This window comes from Myotis daubentonii, chromosome 4 (assembly GCF_963259705.1).
Source record: "Myotis daubentonii chromosome 4, mMyoDau2.1, whole genome shotgun sequence".
Taxonomy (NCBI): Eukaryota; Metazoa; Chordata; class Mammalia; order Chiroptera; family Vespertilionidae; genus Myotis; species Myotis daubentonii.
In genome coordinates this window covers 91,489,235-91,508,569 of record NC_081843.1, presented here as the reverse complement: position 1 = coordinate 91,508,569, position 19,335 = coordinate 91,489,235, and the positions used below count along the sequence as shown (strand labels likewise).

The 19,335-nt window shown below is 42.2% G+C and overlaps 1 protein-coding gene across 15 annotated transcripts in view; it reads right to left on the bottom strand.

Moving 5' to 3' along the window:
* ADCY2 (adenylate cyclase 2) overlaps window positions 1–19,335 on the bottom strand; it is a 289,765-nt gene that overhangs the window by 5,850 nt on the left and 264,580 nt on the right. For 6 of the 15 annotated variants that reach the window (XM_059694687.1, XM_059694683.1, XM_059694691.1 and 3 more), the window contains 5 exons: window positions 15,810–15,894; window positions 12,520–12,678; window positions 9,203–9,349; window positions 7,640–7,777; window positions 1,504–1,618 (listed from right to left, as the gene is read on the bottom strand). In XM_059694687.1, coding sequence (XP_059550670.1) covers window positions 1,504–1,618; window positions 7,640–7,777; window positions 9,203–9,349; window positions 12,520–12,678; window positions 15,810–15,894 — 644 coding nt within the window. The remainder of the gene's footprint in view (window positions 1–1,503; window positions 1,619–7,639; window positions 7,778–9,202; window positions 9,350–12,519; window positions 12,679–15,809; window positions 15,895–19,335) is intronic. The other 9 variants (XM_059694688.1, XM_059694684.1, XM_059694686.1 and 6 more) reach the window with 5 other exon arrangements.

Below are 19,335 nucleotides of genomic sequence, written 5' to 3'. Positions count from 1 at the left end.
GATTACCCTAGAAACCCAAAAGAGCTGGCATGTGGGGTGAATGTTTCATTAGTTAATCAATAATCAGTGTGAAGTAGGCACTCAATAAATATCTACTGAAGGAGGTCCATTCTGTTGCTCACAGTAATTTGGAAAACATTGCTAAGGTCCAGACCAAGTCCACTGTGCTTTGATGTAGCACAGGGGACCAGCAAACAATTGTCCCTGTTCCCCTTCCCAATGAAGGGCAATGTGAGTTTGGTCCATAAATGTCTGACAATAGAGGGGTCATTCTGCAAGGTGATAGATTTTCTTTTAAAGGCAGGTAGTGTGAAAGTTTGAGGAGCCCATTTTCCAAGTTGCCAAACAATGAAGAATCTCCAGGGTGCAAGAGACACCTGGAGTTTGATGTGGTCAGCAGGGTGATGGGCAGCCCTTCTTACCTCTGTATATAGCAGAGCCTGGGTAAAGTCTACTGTGCATAGAGGTGAGAAATATAAAGAGAAGTGTGTCCAGATGCTAACAATTAATAGGACACACAAAAATGTGAAATATTTCTGGGTTGAAAAGAATATATGCAGAGCAGAGGAAAAAATAGCTCTAAATATCAGGATTTTTTAAATAGTTGAAATCTGTGCAAAGGAAGTGAAAAGCCATTCAGATGGAATGTGTTAAAAGATCTACTCTTATGTGGACTTGCTTTCAGAAGGAATAAAATATGTTGCCAAGAAAAACATACAATAGTCAAAGAAGTTCTTACAAACCCTGAATGGCTGGAAGTAACGGCAACCTCAAAGCAGCTGTGCTAACCTCAGGGCTGAACACATTTTTATTTTTTTTTAAATAGACATTTGTAAAAGGAAAATAATCATGAGACATGCTAAAGGATCAACTTAAAGTAAGGAAAGAACTTATTAAAATTTTTTATTTTATTTGAAACAAAGTTGGACTTTTCTCTTAAATTTGAACATCCAACCTGAAAAGCTATAGCTACTTCAGAATCTAGGACACATGTTTGGTGTTCTTGTAGGTTGTAGCTCAGGGGGTCTGTGGCTATTTTAACAATTCTAAGATGCACCTAAAAACAATTTAGAAAATTAAAATAAAAAAGTGTTTTTACAACTCTGAGGTCTAGAGGCATTTTCTAGCTTATGACGGGTCCTAGTTTTATAGGCAGAGGCCTATGAAATAATGAAGTGGCTTAGTTGGTGGCTTACATGAGCTCCTCAGGGAGGCACAGCCTTAGCCTCCCTGAGGAGCTCATGTAATCCACCTCATGGTCCAGTTGTTAAACCTGGGTCCAACCTAAGGCAGTATATTTTGTTGTTGTTCTAATAATCTTTGCCAAAATGCCTCAGGGGCTCTCAGCTTCCCTGAGCCCTCCCAGCTGCAATCCAGTCCTGCTGCTCTAAAAGCACATTTGTCACGGTCCTACTTCAACACAGGGAATATCCACATTTCCTGGGAACTCGTCCTTACGCCACGCCTCCACCACAGCTGAAACCCAGTCTCTGCTCAACGTACCCACTCGCAGCTTGAAGTCATTGAAGGAGTGCTTGTTGATGGCGTCCAGCTTGGCCACCAGCGCGAAGGCGAACTCCACCATGGTGCCGATGTGCATGTACTGCCTGTCGGGCTCCTGAGGGAAAGGAGACACCTGCAGGTGGGTTAGGGCTTCACAAGCTGGGGAGTATTCCAGTCACACACCGGGGCTCCACTTAGAAAGGGACACATACAAATTATGGCCCCGCAATGCACTGCAGATACTGGTGAGAATTAAATCTCATCTCTAGGAAGCATTGTGTGCGAATTCAGTTTTATGGCCATAAGGAAATGTGAAACACTCTAAGACACAGGCCCACATTGTTTTAATTTTGGGGAGGGGCTGGCTCCTGGTTCTCCATTTGATCCTCACACCTAGTCATCCCCCTTCTCTGCTGGGCTCTGGCACGGGGATGCTGCCCTGTAGGAACTGCCCCTTCCTTGTCCCCTAGTTTTCTGTTGGACTGACCCATGGGAGGACCAGGAGGAGAACAGAGGGTGGGCACACCCTCCACACCTGCTACAGTTCTCCCTGAGTCTGCAAACACCACTCCCTTCTCTGTCCTTTTGGGGGATTGGGTGTTATGGGCTGAAATGTGTCCCCCCACGAAACTTATGTATAGAAGTCATGAGACCCTAGTACCTCAGAATGTGTCTGTATTTATAGACGGGGCCTTCAGAGGTAATTATGCTCAAATTAGGTCATTAGTATGCTGACCCAGTATGACAGATATCCTTATAAAAAGAGGAAATGAGGACACAACCAAACACAGAGAAAAGGCCGTGTGAAGACATAGGGAGAAGACAGCCATCTACAAATCAAGGAGAGAGGCCTCGGGAGAAACCAGTCCTGTTGACACCTTGATCTTGGACTTCTGGCCTCCAGACTGTGAGAAAGTAGATTTCTGTTGTTGGAGTCCTCCAGTCTGCATTACTGTGTTATGGTAGCCCCAGCAAACGAATACAACAATTTCCTGCCTTTACTGTCCCTGGGTGGTATCTCATGCTTTGGGCAATGGAGAGTGATCATATGTATAAAGCTGAAAAAGAAGGGAAGTCCAAGGTTTCCAGTGGGGAAAATTTCAATTTCATTTACTCTGAACATATGTTTATTTATTCCTGCTGCTAGTTTATATTTACCATTAATTTGTAACACTTATCATATTTATATTTACTTTTGAAGTTCATCTTTTAAAAATGTCTATTTTGGGTTAATAGATCATATATATATATATATATATATATATATATATATATATATATATATATATTTATTTATTTCATAAAATGTTTAAATGTACATATTCTTTTTTTTTTTTTTTTTTTTAAATATATTTTATTGATTTTTTACAGAGAGGAAGTGAGAGAGACAGAGAGTTAGAAACATCGATGAGAGAGAAACATCGATCAGCCGCCTCCTGCACATCCCCCACCGGGGACGCGCCCGCAGCCCAGGCACATGCCCCCGACCGGAATCGAACCCGGGACCCCTCAGTCCGCAGGCCGACGCTCCATCCACTGAGCCAAACCGGTTTCGGCTACATATTCTTTATGTTCCTGCTCCCCCAGTGTTGAATGGTTGGGTGCACTAAGATAGTTTGGAGCATAGCTTCCATTCATAGCCTGGTTGATGAAATGAAGTCCCAGTGCTGGTGGCAGGCTTATGGGACATGTGTCCATCTTAGCCCTAAAATCAACGTGGCCTGTCCCTTAAGCCTGTCTTATTCACTCATTTGTAGGCTCCACAAGGGCAGAGACGATGTTCTGGTAATTTGTGCCTGCACACCAGGATAAAGTATCTGGTGTGCAAGAAGCATTTGGTACACACTCAATGAATGGCTACACTTAGGTGGGCCATGGGGTAGCAGAGGAAGTGACTAGGAGGATCAGAGAAAGTCATCAAGCTTTGGTGGGAGGTCAAAGCCAAGTAATGTTCATCTGGGGAGCATACACCCAGGAGGGATCATTCACAAGTCCACTGAGGTGGATGAGGGCTCCAGAAGAAGCAAAGGAAAGGGAATATTACTGGGGGAGACTGGGGAGTGCCCTCAGTTCGGACAGGCATCAGTAAGGGACACTGGAAATGCTTGAGAGAAGAGGAGCATAAACAGACCACCAAGCGTCCAGGGTGTCACACATGACTTCTGAGATGAGTCCAAAGAGGAGGCACCTGGTGGCCTTGGGGGAGCATTCTCTATGGGAACAAAGACAAAACTGACTTCGAGGATTCCAATAGGGATGTGTAAGAAGAAAACAAGGACCTTGAACATAACCTGCTTTCAAGATGACCGGGAGATGAAGAAAACCAAGGTAACAGTTAAGGAAAATGACAACAGGATTATTCATAGAATCCACACAGCATTTTAATAACAAGAGAGAGAACACGAAGGCAGGGTTCCCACCTCCGGCACTGCTGACATTCAGGAGGGATAGATCTCTGTTCTGGGCATTGTCCTATGCCTTATAGGGTGTTGAGCAGCATCCCTGGCCTCTACCCTTCCTGTTGTGACAACCAAAAGTGTTTGTAGACATTGCCAAGTGTCCCTTGGCAGGCAAAATTGCTCCCAGTTGAGACCACTGCACTGAATAAAGTAAATATGAATATTCTCGTTTAGAAAGATTTCTTCCTTTCCTTTGGTGAATTATATATATCTACAAAAAGTCAAATGAAATCCTACTGTTGCCATAAAACCACAACTTAAAACTGTGGAAGAAAACCAAACAATTTAAATCACTGGAGCTACGAAGCAGACTGCCAGCTAACTTTGATGGAAATGCAGTCATTTCTTAAGAACAGGTTTCCATCAGGGCTTGCTAATGTTTCTTTTCTCAGGACTTATAAGAAGACAGTTTGGAAGTTTATGCAGTCACTTGGAAAACATCTTGCTCCTTAATAAAGGACAAACTGTTAAACCAACAGGCAGAACCCTGTGCAGGAAAAATCGCCACCAGTTTAGCAAGGACAACCGATTTGCTTTTTCCCAACCAGGGGCTAGCAAAGCAGCCCCACTCCCCGATAAATGATCGCCCGGTCTGTTTTCCTGCAGTGCGCCTTACACTGGAGGTTTGACATGACCCAAGTAGTAAATGAAGAGACTGTGTTCTGGGAGCGGGGTTTAAATCCAACGTCAATAACTCGTTTGGGCGTAGTAATAGAGAAAATTATGCTCAGTCTCTGGAAGAGCTCAGTTCATTTCAAGACATCGCTATACCTGAGCTTTTGATAAAACTTGGATGGCAGTGAGAAGCAGCCCTTTCTCCCATGATCTAAACAATTTGTTAGCCATCTTGGAATATTTCAATGACTTCCAGGCACACAGTGCACGGTGAGACAACATGTTTGCTTTTGTGGAACACATTTTGTGAGCTGTGTGTTTTGGAAGTTGCTCTAAGCAAGGACAACTGCTTAAAAGTAAACTGGCATTTGTCTGACTCTGAAGATTGAGAACTGCTGTCTAAGGAGCACCATGTTCTGTGCCTGGGGCTCCTGGGCTGATCTGACCAGACCTCTCTGTCCTCCAAAGGACATCAGCCCTCTCCCAGGTAAGCTGATGACTGCAGCACAGAGATCAGCCCGCTCAGTGGCTCTGAACACCGGAGATTCAGGCACCTGTCAGAGAACAGGACTCAACACCTTCCCAGTGTTTATCAAAACTCAGAGGCACTGCATAACATTTGTGCAATGCAGCCCAGTCGTTATGCCATCATGGATCCCTCTAGATTCACTCAACTTGGATTAAATCAGACTTTCACTGCTCTCCACCTAATCTCACTCTACAGAGAACATGCTTTATTAAAATACACATTAAGGGATGTATGGGCAAGCATCTCTGCCCCCAACATTTTAAAGCATTTTCCATGAGGGGGGTACTGAGCACACGGCTCACCACAGACCCATCGTCATGGTTACAAGGGCCTCTGTTTGTACTTGGAATGGGGTCCAGTGGAGCTTCCAACTCTAGCCTGACTTGGCCTGGTTTTCAAATATATTAATAGTTTCATCTACCAATTTTCAGGAGAAGCTGGAAATGATATTTTTAAATGAAATGTCCTTTTTCTAAAAAAAAAAAAAAAGTCTTCAAGTCAAGGAAAACACCTGTAAGCACACATGTGCTATCATTGCCAGAAGTCTAAAGGTCATAGCAAGGGTCAAGCAGGGGCTGCAGTGTGGGGACTGGAGGAGAGTGACAGTAAAGCGAAGGGCAGACAAGGGGCAGGGTCCCCACTGCTTCCCACCACTGACTTCATCACAGAACATCTACTGACCAAGTGTTCATTTGTGGAATTATGAGAGCGGGCTTAGAATGCAGGCCCATTCTCAAGTTAATATTCCATTTCTTGACCAGTGAAAACAGCAGTCACTTGTTACACATTATGCAACCAACATTTAGTCATGCTGTGTTTAAGCTTAGAACTAGAACACATTTTTTTCATCATCTGAGAAACACAAACAAAGGCAGCAAAACAAAGGCAGGCATGGAAGCCCCACCCAACTAGGTGGCAATAGGCTCCATGCATTTCTCCTCCCGGTGGATACGGGTGCTGCAACCACAGGAGAAAATGCAGAGGTGTCACAAATAAAGAGAAATTTCAAAAGGCTTTTATCCAGATAACTTTGTCTCTCTTGGGATTTAAGGAAAACACATCAATCCTCGAGAAACCCAATGTGTTTTGCAAATTAAATGTCATTTGTTAAAAAAAAAAGTCATTTATTGCCAAATGAAATATTTGGCTAAGCAACAAAAAGAAAGTTGTTTCATTTATAAAAATCAAGTAGAATATGTTTTGTTTATAACTAGAGAAACAAGTAGATGTGTTATAAAATGCACAAGTGACTTTCATTCCTTATAAAAATAACTAATCTCCATATTAATATTTATCAAGCATACTGTTTCCCCCCTTTTAGAAGATGTTTGCTGAACTTCAAATTACTTGTAGGATGACCTTACAAGATTCCACTTAAATGCTCTAAACAAAAGTAGCTCATATAGAGTAAAAACTCCCTGCATGGACATGATGACACACCACATTTGGTTTATGTCCAAAGCCCCTTATATCTGGTCTCTTGGAGGAGACAATGGTATCAACATGAGAAACAGTGCACAAACCACAACTGTATTATTGTTGCTATTAGCATTTACGTTACCACTCTGTTCATGAGTCTACTGAGTGTTTTGCATGTTAATGTAGTCTTCTAAGTCTTTTGAAATGGGTATGATCCTCATTTTATATATAAGGACACCAAAGTGCAGAAAGCTTAGCTATTATAGTAGTAATGAGTAGTTTCACTTGAAAGTTAGACTATTTCCACGTGTTCACCTGGAAAAATGCTAACATACATTTCACACTCTATTCTCTGCCCATGAATGAGAAGAGGGAAAAGAGGACCCTGTACTGATGTTCCTGGAGAAGGGAGCTGTTTTAGCACTGCTGCCCCTCTGTCCCTCTCTCTCTCCACCTATGGGAGGTGGGTCTGAGAGAGGAAGCTGAGCATATGTGGCTCAGCCCTTTGAAGGACCCCACCTGCCTTCAGTAAGCTGTGCTCTGGTAAGGTCTTGTATGTGTTGCACCCACTACCACTGTCCCACAGAAAACCTGTGCTGGTGCCCATCAGGGAGCCCACTGTCCTATGGGGAAAGGGGGTCTGGTTTATGAACCCAAAAGTTACATACACATATCTATATACACACATACACACACACAGAAACAAAACACAACATAATGGAAACCCCCCTAAAAAATCCTAAATGACTGAAGATACTCAATTTTGTCCAATCAGCTTTTAAATCAAATTTCTAATGGCCAGCTTGGTTTTTGACCACATGTTCTTAACCAAAAGATCAGCAATCATCCTGTGATGAGTCGCCTTTAAGTAAACAGCTCTAATCCTGGTTTTGCATATTTATCTGGTATCAAGCAACTACTGCATTGGTTAGATTTTTCTCTCCCTGTCCACCAGAAAAAGTTCAGTGGACAGATCCTCAGAAGTCTCCAGAATTCTCATCTTTTCTCATAAGACCTTAATCATTGAGATTTACATGTCCACACAGAGCAGTTTATAGTCATTGCATGACTGCTTTGGCTTCATGGATGACCTATGGGTGGAGCTGAGACTCACGTGTGCCCTGTGTGGCTGACATGTCTGTACCTGGGCATGCTCCTGGCTAGGCACAGCGCTCAGACCTGTCGCTGCCATATATGTGCTGCCGATGGTCTTGATCTTTTCAACTCCACTGAATTTTGGCTTGGACAGCAGCTGTGAGGCAATGACAATCATTTAGTTATTCAGTCGAGTGCTTACCCAAGGTCTAGTGCTTTCAAGAGACATCCTCAAATTCTAGTTCACAGTAATAGTAATATGAGATGTTTCAACCACTGCTTATTCATCCTTCAATCTTGGGCTTTGCCAGGAAATAACATTTCATGAATTTCACAAAGAGCTTGTCCTTGGAAGGAAATGCAGTATAATGATTTACTTCTAATTAATATGAATTATCTTTCAAAACTTGCCAGTGAAGGAACCAATATTAATTATGATGCATGTGATAGTGGCTTTAAATAAGGGAACAAGTGAAAGTAATTCTGGAGGGTCATGTAACTGCTCAGGAGGACAATGGGATCAACCAAAGTCTGAGACATCTTTCTGACCCTTCTTTGGTACTCCTACTTTCAAAGAAGTTTCCTTCAAGATTACATATAAGAGAATTTAAGGTAAGTGAGCCAATCCTCATACCATTTATCTAAAAGACAGTCCAAACTAAAAGACCACTGTCACTCATCTGCTGGTACTGGGGACCATTTATTTTGCTGAGGGGAACTGAAGGAAATATGCCACCATTTTTCACTAAGAACTCGGCATAATAGTGGAAATTTCTAGTTATCATTATTTTATCATGAGTCTTGAGTCAACATCATGGTGATGGTGATGGTAGTAGAGAAATGTATACGTCCCACAAGACATTTAGAAAGTTGGCCTGAAATCATCACTGTATTTCTAAGTTTCATGAATCATGATAAACATGTTCGTGGATGTCAATTTTCCTCTATTTTTCATAATATTTATCAGAATAATGTAGCAGCAACATTCTTAAAACCAGAGTTGTGTTTGTTCTTACCAGAAAACAAAACACATTATTCTTGATGTAGGCAGAATATTGAAAATTGAAAAATGACATCTATTTCAAATTCTAAAACATATACTTTGTCCCTTCTAAAATATATTATCCCAGGTACATATTGCTTTTTCAATAACAAAACATGTCATCCATGCACAGTTCAAGTTGATATCTGACGAAGATCTTGGAATATGCACAGACAGGCAAATAATCTATGATAAATAGATTAATTATACTTTTGTATAAAATTGATGGACAAATATTTTCTTTGGAGTCAAGCCTTTTGAGAAAATTCATGAGCACACTAGATAGGTATTTTATTGAACAGATTTGGTAGTTGTTCCTAACAATCATACCATCTCACAGATAAAATACATTTGTCACTCCAAACTTTTCAGGGAGCTAAAGAGAGCAATAGGATTTAACTCCAGCCATGAGAAATTACACCAAAGGAAAAGTTTTAAGATGTACCATGATGAGCAACTTCAGATGTACTGGCCTTGGGATTGCCCAAGGGTGGGACTAGAGCTACCCTTGTCCTTCAGGGGTCACTCTCAAGTACCTACATCATCAAAGTCAGCAATAATCTCATTCAGGAGCCGTAGGCATTCCAAGCCCTCCTTGTTGACATCTGATTCTGTGTAGAATTCTTTGAAATCCGGAATGGAAGCAAACATAACGCAGACGCATTCATAGGATTGGTGGTATAATTCCTGCCCAGGAGAGAAGGAAGAGCTCAGCACCAGAAAACCTTTCAAACACATGCTCCTAATGAAAGTGTTCCTTTTCACTAGGATTGGTAAAAAAGTTACCCAGTGCCCCACACCACTTGTCCCACCCAATGCCAGGCCCATTCCAGACAATGGCCATTGATCACAGGTGAAGGGTTCTAATGAACTTGATGTAGGCTCAGAATCTCCCTCTGCTGACACCACCAGCTAATATGAAGAACCCTTCCAGGTCAGGCTCTCTGCCATCTCTATCTTAGGTCTCTCTCTTACAAGAGACCACAGACTTCTGGTTTAGGAAATAGTTTCCTTTAAGCAACTGAAGAGAAACAAAATGATTTCCCAAACCACTACACTGTCCTAAAACAACTCCTATGGCTTTATTCTTTGTATTGAGGTCCTGGTGCATTTTCCTTATTAGGTTCTCCTGAAAGGAGCAAATGAAACCCATCAAGTTACTCCTTAGTTGATCAGATGGAACCAGTGAGACTCCTCAGGCTATGTCTCATATTACACTAGAACCAGCAATATTTAATGCAGATATCTGTTTTTAAATAGAAAGTTCTTTGTCCATGGACACAAATAAAATTACAATGTCCTGTAAACACAATTTCAAGGTGTTTCCGTAATTTTCCCAACATATAGTTAATCCTCCCAGTTCAGTGAAAGTTTCAGAAAGGGAGGGCTGTTATGAGGGTTTGGGGGCTAATCCTAGGAATGAGGATCTACCCTTCCCATAGTGCTGGCTCATCAGGGCACTCGGATAACCAACAAAGGCAGGATGGCCAGGTGCCTTGGTGGTGTAGCACATCATGGGAAACGTTCCTTACTCTAGGGAATGTGAGGCCAGTTCTGAAAAACAAGATGACCACCATCTGAGTGAAGAAAGAATGCTAGCAGCTGGTGCTTCCGGTGTGCCTGGCAGGGTGAGGAAACCCACTCTGCATGTATGTTATCAGTGAGTTCTGTCCTCTGGGGCACCCAGATGAATCCCTGGCAGAGAGTGAGCACTCCAACAGCACCGTAGCTCCAAGGTGGACTCTCAGAAGAACGTTCTTCTCCCACTGAGGTCTCATAACAAACACCTGAGGGCAATGGTGACCCACTGAAGGTCCCAACTACTCCCTGGAAAAGCTAGACTCATGTAATCTTCCTGTTCTCAGGGCCAACCACCTCATAATGCCTTCTGTTACTGCCTCACAATTCTGCACACAATACACGGACGATAGAATCAAGGTTTCCCTTTTCTACTCTGCTCTGAATATGGTTGAGCTGGCTTATTGTGCAGACCCGTACTTTCTCCCTCTGCAAAATTGTTTTTGTGAACATTCATATCCTAGGAAGACAACTGGTGGCATATGTGATTACCAAGCTTAGGTTCCAGTAATGCTGACTAAGCTAAGGAGTCAGGGTAACAGATAACCCCCTAGGAGCCTGTTCTAGTTAAAAATACCAATTTTTATAAACACAGGGTAGCCCAGCTTATGGGGCGCAGTGGGTGGTATCGACCCATGAACCAGGAGGTCACAGTTTGATTCCCAATCAGGGCACATGCCCAGGTTGTGGGATAGATCCCCAGTAGGGGGCATGCAGGAAGCAACCGATCAATGATTCTCATCATTGATGTTTCTACCCCTCTCTCCCTCTCCCTTCCTCTCTCTAAAATCAATAAACTCATATTAAAAAAAATAGGATAAATTCAACTTACCTCCCTGCTCTTAAAAGGGGTATGTCTAGGAAGGCAAGGGTATATTTTTTATATCCTGAATTTCCCTGTAGTCTGCTGACATCAACCAGAGTGACTCTCTGAGGAATGATGATGATGACAAGAATAAGCATGAAAATCACCAGCACTGACTGCTTGCTGTATGACAGGATGAGTGCTCTTACATAGTTAATGAAAACTGATGGTTCCTTCTTAATAGATGTAGTGACACCATCATCTATGACCAATATGTACCTTGGTTGCTGAGTAACCTACTGAGTATAGAAAACATCAAGAGAAATAGGAAAGTGAATGGTCTGTGGTCAGTCATACCTGCTGTGGGACCCTGGGTTGGCTCACATGCCCAGCACACTTCCAGTAAGATGACAGTGACAGTATCCAGCATCCCACCCCTCCACCTGGCACTTCAGAAAAACACTGTTCCAAGCCTTTTCTCTCGAGGTTGCTTTGTACTCTAGCACCACCACAATTGAGCTTGTTTATTAAGGAGTTCATCTATCTATATAGGTTCCCTGATCCCTCATCTATTCCCAACCTCATTAAAAATTTCTTAAGAACAGGAGTGTACCTCACACGTCATTGGAATCCCGCTGTTCTCAATCCAGGCCTTTGCACACAGTGGGCGCTCAACTACATGTTTCTTAAATTAAGATAGCCCCCATTAGAGATATATCTGCTGACTCTTGTCACGCAGAAATATTTAAAAATTCACATTTTATTCCATATGCCATTTCAACACTGAATTTTAGAAAGGTTGAAATTCAGTGTTGAAATGGCATATGGAATAAAATGTGATTTTAAAAAATATTTCTGCATAACAAGAGTCAGCAGATATATCTCCACAACCTTTATAATGCAAGTTAAATATCCATACCTTTATATTTTCTGTGAAATTTCCATTTAATTCCATTATATTAATGGACTCAAGACTTTGATCTGGTCCTGTATGGATAACTTCCAAATTTTATCTCATATCTTTGAGATTCTAAAACCCTTAAAAGGCTCTCAGGAAAGCTGTGAGAAGTGAAAGAGTGGATGTGTGGGATGTGTGGTTCGATTCTGCCTCTGGACTTCGGTTTCTAGTATATGCCGGTTCTCAAGGCCCCCTCCAGCGCCAGGGAGAGGGTGCTGGCCACTTCTGTGACATACACATTTGGAACCCTAGTGCCTCATATTGTATCCTCAGAACGTTATGTGATTGGGGGAAAATGAGGAATAATGAATCAGTTCCATGCTAAGACGTTCACAGGTGATTCTAGCTCACTCTTCTCAACTGACATTTTGCATCTAATCAACATCCTCTCGAATGTTGGACTTGAACACTAAGGTGTTTGTAGTACCACAGGCATCTAGGTGATTGCCTGGAGCTTCTTCCAGCCCTCACCTGGCCCACCATCCAGTCCTGGCCATCAGTCCCACCTCATCTCACCTCATTCTTCAGGCTCCTGGCCAGGAAGTGCTCGGCCACGTGCGCCGGAAGCACGTTCTCCAGCAGCACGCGGTTCAGGTTCTCCATGGTTTCTATCTCCTCCCGCTCTTTATTGAACTTGTTCTTCCATAAGAAGTCTAACCTACAGTAATATTCATTCTGTTACAAGAGGACACAGAGGTAAAGAAACAATAGGCATCTTGTCCTGCCAGAGAGTGGAGGTTTTAAAGAGAAAATAAAAAGAACGAAAGACAAAACCGAAAAAAAGAACCCCCAAACAAACTGTCACCTTCCCTGCAAAGCCCACTGTTCCCCACCAATGCTGCTCACTCAGCCTCTAACACGGATTTGCAAACAGCAAGATCAGGAAAGGACCAGCCTCAGGAACAGAGAAAACAGCTATGTTGGAGGCTTGCAAGGAAAAAAGATAGGAAAGCTCCTTGCTCGGTTTTGTTAATAAAAGGTGGCTTGAATTATTTTTTGAAAAGAGGCATAATAGAATGTAAATAATGACTAAATATGGAAAACACATTAGTAGAGAGAGTGCTTTGTTTGATGATTTGCATTTGAGAAATAATGGTGTTCATTTGTGGCAACTTGCCTTTAATATTTAAAAATCCGTTTTCCCCTAGCACAAATTATATAATTAAGTATTCATTGAAAAATATGCATTTTTTATTTGGTGTTTCATTGTACTGAGAGAGTGACATATTTAGACAAAAGTTCATTTTGATATCATTTAATTAAGATGGTGCCTGGTAATAAAAACATGTGCAAATGTTTTATAATGTATTAAAACTTAATGCTGTTTTTTTAAGTTATGAACATTGTAGAAATGGAGAGACTTGTTTACTGTCAAAGGGTCTTGCTGGTTTTGGCATCATTCTGTGCCAGCTGCGATGTAAATAACTTAATAGAATAAAATAGACTTGAGTAGATCCTCCTATGGCAGAGGGTCCTAGTACACAGAGTGTATTTCAGCACAGGGAGTAATTTATAGACAAACAAATGCAAAGAAGAACTGAATGCAGGGGGTTTGTTTGTTTTATGGTTTGGTTAATTATGCCAGTGATGTAAAACAACAACAACAACAACAACAACAACAACAACAACAACACACACACATCTAATGAACAAATAACAATGAAAAATAAATGCACATCCTGAATCCAACAAACAATGATCATGCATCTATTACAGCGGTTCTCAACCTGTGGGTCGCGACCCCTTTGGGGGTCAAATGACCCTTTCACAGGTGTCGCCTAAAACCACCAGAAAACACATATATAATTGCATATTGTTTTTGTGATTAATCACTATGCTTTAATTATGTTCAATTTGTAACAATGGAAATACATCCTGCAAATCAGATATTTACATTAAGGTTCATAACAGTAGCAAAATTACAGTTATGAAGTAGCAACAAAAATAATTTTATGGTTGGGGGTCACCACAACACGAGGAACTGTATTAAAGGGTTGCGGCATTAGGAAGGTTGAGAACCACTGATCTATTATAACTGATCGAATTATGTTTGATCCACTAAAAAGTTATTCCTTCTCTGGTGTGGCATTTATTTTTTTGCCTCATATAGCCAGACATTAAAAAAAAAAGATTGTAAAGGATATTTTTAAGGTTCTTTATATTAACTTTTTACATTAATGCCAATTTTCCACATTCTATTTTATGGCAATCATGCTGGGCACTTACTAGAAATGACCTCTCACTTAGAGAATAGATTATTCATTTGGGCCTTTTGGGGAATAATCCAGTGATGTGGCTGGTTTTGAATTAAAATGACAGAGCAATCGATGGTGAGACAGAAATGGAACATGAGATGAAACCAAGGAGCCAGAAGGGCAGGCAGCAAGCCCAAATCACGCAGGTTTGAAAGGTTTCTGAAAACTGTACAAAGACTGCTCAGGTTTTCCGAGTGATCGCTCTTGCATCACAGGGGGGCATTTTGCAAGTTGTTTAATAAAAGGAACTGGATTTGGGACCAGCTACATTGGACTAAAAGTGACATTTTGCCAAATCTTCACATCTCCCCTCCCCAGTGCTTTCTGCTGCAGATTCCTGTCCTTATGTGCAGGTACCTCAGAAACTTGAGGGGAGGCCCCCAAAGCAAGACAAATGTTCCCATCCCAAACCACTGTCATGGATTTAACGGTGTGCCCCAAAAGACAGTTCCAAGTCCTAACCTCTAGTATCTGTGACTGTGACCTCCACTGGAAATAGGGTAGTAGGAGAAACAAATGAAACCAAGAAAAAGAACAACACAGTATAACAAGGCTTACAGAAACGTGCGGTTGTCAAAAAGGCAAGCCAAAGAAAACAGAACCAAGCAGGCGCCAGGGACAGAGGCGGGGAAGGGCAGCAGGCAGACTGGGATCTCCAAGGCTCTGCAGCAGGACCACAGCTCAGCTCTAGGGAGAGTGCTGAGGGCTGCCCTGTGAGCTCCTGGGTCAGGCTGCCACTAGCACTGCTCTGGGAGATGGAGACTGCGGTGTCCCCAGGCGGCTGGGCTGGCAGTCACAGATCTGGTCTCTGCCCTGGCCATTAACAGCTTCCTATTGGTTCACAGTTTCGAGATGTGTACATAATGTAAATGCATTTGCATCTTAGTTGGTTATTTCCACATTAATCACTACTTGGTTTCACGTTATCCATCAGAAAACTCAAAGCAAACTTTGGTTGAGGCAGAGCCACCAGGCATGAGATGAATGAGATGAGTTTATTCTTTGAGTGAGTGTCCTGTAACCAGGCAGAGGAAGGATACTGCCCTTAAAAATCCTGCACCCACAGCCTCTACTGGGAGGCCAGGAAGGAGTACAGGGCCCAAGGAAGGAAGCACAGTTTCATTTGCATCATAAAGTAAAATTTTGAACAAAAGACTCTATTTCTAGGAGTGATTGCAAGTGACAGCACAGGTCTTCTACCCACTTCAAAGAAAAGGAAGCATATTACACATTCTGAAAAGCAAATGAAAACCCAGTCAAGGGGAATTTTTTTCCAAGTAGTGTCAGCTTTTTTAGGCTTAGGGAACCTATAAAATATATTTTGAGACTTAAAGGAAATGAATTAATTCACATCTTTATCATTTACAAAGTTTGCCACTAGTGGAAAATAGTAACTTTCTTCCTCTGTCTGTATCTAAGCCCACATACCCTGTGCCACCCAGTTTTTCCTGTGTTAAGATGTTTGCATGAAGGTAACTACAATGCACATCCTCAGAGTGTTATTAATATGACACTTCAGAGAAATTGTGTAAAAAAAACCAGACTTCTTACCTGTCTACCCAGAACAAGCAGTGTGATGAAGAATATAAAGAGAGACACAGAGCCCATGGTCTTCAGGTCTTTCCAAATGCCTGGTCTATTAAAAACAAACAGACAAAAACAAATCAAAACAACATACACAACTAAGATGTAGAATCTGTGAATCGGCAAACTTCAGAAATTCTAGCTGAGTGTCTGCATTCCATTCTGGCCACACACACACACACACACACACGCGCACGCACACACACACACACACACACACATCAAATATATTTTCAAACTCAGATAACATCAAAACAAAACAATCCTATTTTAAGAGCTTCATAAAACATTCTTCCAAATTGGTTAAGGTTTCTTATTTTATACCAAGCTCTAACAAATATTAGGGGAAGGAATGTTAATCTTATTTCTTTATAGTTCGGGGATCATTATGGATAATTTCATATATAACTTTTTCAAATTTTTCTTAGAAAGAACTTCATTTCTACACGCTATCACTTTCTCAAAAGCACGCATTCTTAGACCCTCTTTTATATGTCTTTGTATCACAAAAGTGTAATGAAGATGGAAACCCTTCATCCACCGGCCCACTTCCCCTCAGGTCCAGATAGGTATCAGTAAATTATCCCTGCTCAAGTTCTCACATCCTTACCACAACATTCCAGGCAGGGACCTTCCACACATCCAAGTTGGCATGTGGGTTGGTCAGTTTTATGTGTCAACTTCAGTGGGCCACCGGGTACCCAGCTAGTTAGTCAAATACTACTCTGGGTGTTTCTGTGAGAATATTTTTTGGGTAAGATCAACATTGAAATTGGTAGGTTGAGTAAAGCCATTGTCCTCCAAAATATGGGTGGGCCTCATCCAAACAGTTGAAGGCATCCACAATAGAAAAGGCTGATCTTCTTTTGAGCAAGAGAGAATTCTCTCTGGCCCGACTACCTTTGAACTGGAACATCGATTCCTCCTGGTTCTACAGCAGCCCCTGGCCTTCAGACTCAAACCAAGACACTGGCTTTGCAGATTTTGGATTTGCCAACCCCCTTAATCACATGAGCCAATTCCTTGTGGTAATCATATCTATGCCTCGTATAGGTTCTGTTTTTCCTGAAAACAATGAGAAATACAGCATGCAAAGGAAAATCTACTGCCATCCCAGGACAGTCCTGCATAAGCTGACAAAGAATAATTTCCCACATAGTTCTGTAAGACCTGAAAAAACAGTTGATTTAGTATGACACCGTGTCGCATAAGCACCATTAGGTTGTATTTAATCAAGTATAAATATCACGTAATCACTTTCTGTTTGCGAGTTGAAGTTGCTTTGAGAATTTTCTGTTTCTCTATGGAAGCTTCATGTAATCTTTTTAAAATTTTTTTTTTGTTTTTTCAATAGTTTTTCTTTCTTTAAAATATATTTTATTGATTTTTTTCTTTTTTTAAATTGATTTCAGAGAGAGGAAGGGAGTTAGAAATGTAGATTACAGAGAAACATCTATCATCGGCCTCCTGCACACCCCCTACTGGGGATGTGCCCGCAACCAAGACATGCCCTTGACCAGAATCGAACCTGGGACCCTTCAGTCCACAGGCCAATGCTCTATCCACTGAGCCAAACCAGTTAGGGCCCAGGATATAATCTTGACTCCACCTTCTCTAGGAAGCTGTGGGCCCTGGGATTAACCCCTTGAAACTACACTTTGCTCATCAGCCAAACGGGGTACCAATAACTACCTTATGGGCTGCTTCCATAACTAAATCAAATAGTTATATACCTGGCAGAGAGCCTGACACTGAGGAAGCACTGCATAAAGGGCACTCATGACTTTAGGTATTAACTACAGGGAGATGGGGTGGGCGATGGAACTGGGAAGGATACACAAATGCTGATTGAAGGATATCATTAAGAGAATAAAAGATCCAAGTGTAAAGCAGAAGTGGATTCCTGCGTCAATGAGGACACAGTTGCCCAGTCCCTGTGGTTTAAGACTCAGGACCGCAGAGAACTCGCCAGAAACTGGCGGTGCTTGCATTCAGGGCTCTCTCCTCCCTACCAAGCCAGCTATGTCTGGAAGAATCTGAGCTCTTCAGCCAGCAGGTCAGCAGTTTCTCTCTGAGAATGAAGTAAGCTGAAAAGTGCCATTTTCCTGTCTCAGTCATATTGATTTTAAGAAATCAAGCTCCATTTTGAGCCAGTGGCAGCTGTGTCTAACAGCACAGTTGAAGGGACTCAGGGGAGCAGTTGTTTATAAACAGTGCTGACTGCAATGAATGTTAAGCTCATCTTTTTTCTATACTGACTATATTGACATGATCTTGACCAGTTAGTAAAAGTGGTACAATACAGCCAAAAAGCCTAAGAAGCTGGCACAGGCTGAGTTTTGAATTTTCATATTGTCTTATGAACACCTTATTACTTTGAACCAGGGGTCTGAGAAAGCAGCTATGCCACCCCCCTCTTCCACTCACCACCTCTGTAAGCCCCAAAGTAAGAGCGAAATGTTGACTCCCAGGTCAAGATCTTGCATTAGCATCATTGGCATAACCAATCAGAACTCAGGTCTCATTGGTATGCTCAGGAAAGGGACCTGATGACCCAAATATGCCAGCTCAGGTCCCTGTCACTGCGGGAGAATGGGAGGAGGTCCCTCTTAATGTAATCCAGGTCCTGCCTGGGTTTGCAGTTACTCACACAGAAAATATATGTAAGCAACCTATGGGAACAATCCTTTCCCAGAACGCCTCACATCGATGCACTTGAGCATTGGTTTAGGGGTGGAAGTATCCTGATCTCCACTCCCACATCTTGAGCCTCAGTGAGGAATAGTGGTGGCTGGAAGTAGGTACTTGGACGAAGCAAGGTAAGGGAGGACTCTCATGCTGAACTTGGCAGTGGGTTTGAAAGTACAGACCAAAATGGACCTCAGACAGTAAGAAGGCACAACCCAGATGTAGAGCAGACTCATGTACCGACACATGGATGCTTTTTTCACTTCTGAAAATCTCTCTACTAGGAAGAACTGCACCTTGCTTTCTTGAGTTTCATTTAGATGTCTTTAAAACTTCTTTTATTCATCCAGCCAAAAAAGAGTTGCCTACTCCCACCGGAGCCCTTCTCTCCCATGGGGGCCTCTCAGGGATGCATGCTGCCAGGGCTCCTGTAGTTTGAATGATGAACTTCTCCATCCATAGATCCATTCCTGGTTACCTTGCTCTTTGTGTATATGTGGGGAAGGCGGGGAGGAAAAGGAATGTGTAATGTGGAGGGAGCATTGGAAGAGATGGAATAAAACGGTAGGATGTCCTCCTGGCAGAGTCTAGTCAACTGTGTGGATCACTGTATTAGTTTCACAGGGCTGCCGAAACATAGTACCACGCACTGGGTGGCTTAACACAATAGGAATTTATTGTCTCACAGTCCTGGAGGCCAGAAGTCTGAAACCCAGGTGCTGGCAGGGTGATGTTCCCTCTGACACTTGCTGAGAAATCCTTCTTGCCTTGTCCTGGCTTCGGGTGGTTGGCCACCACTCTCTGG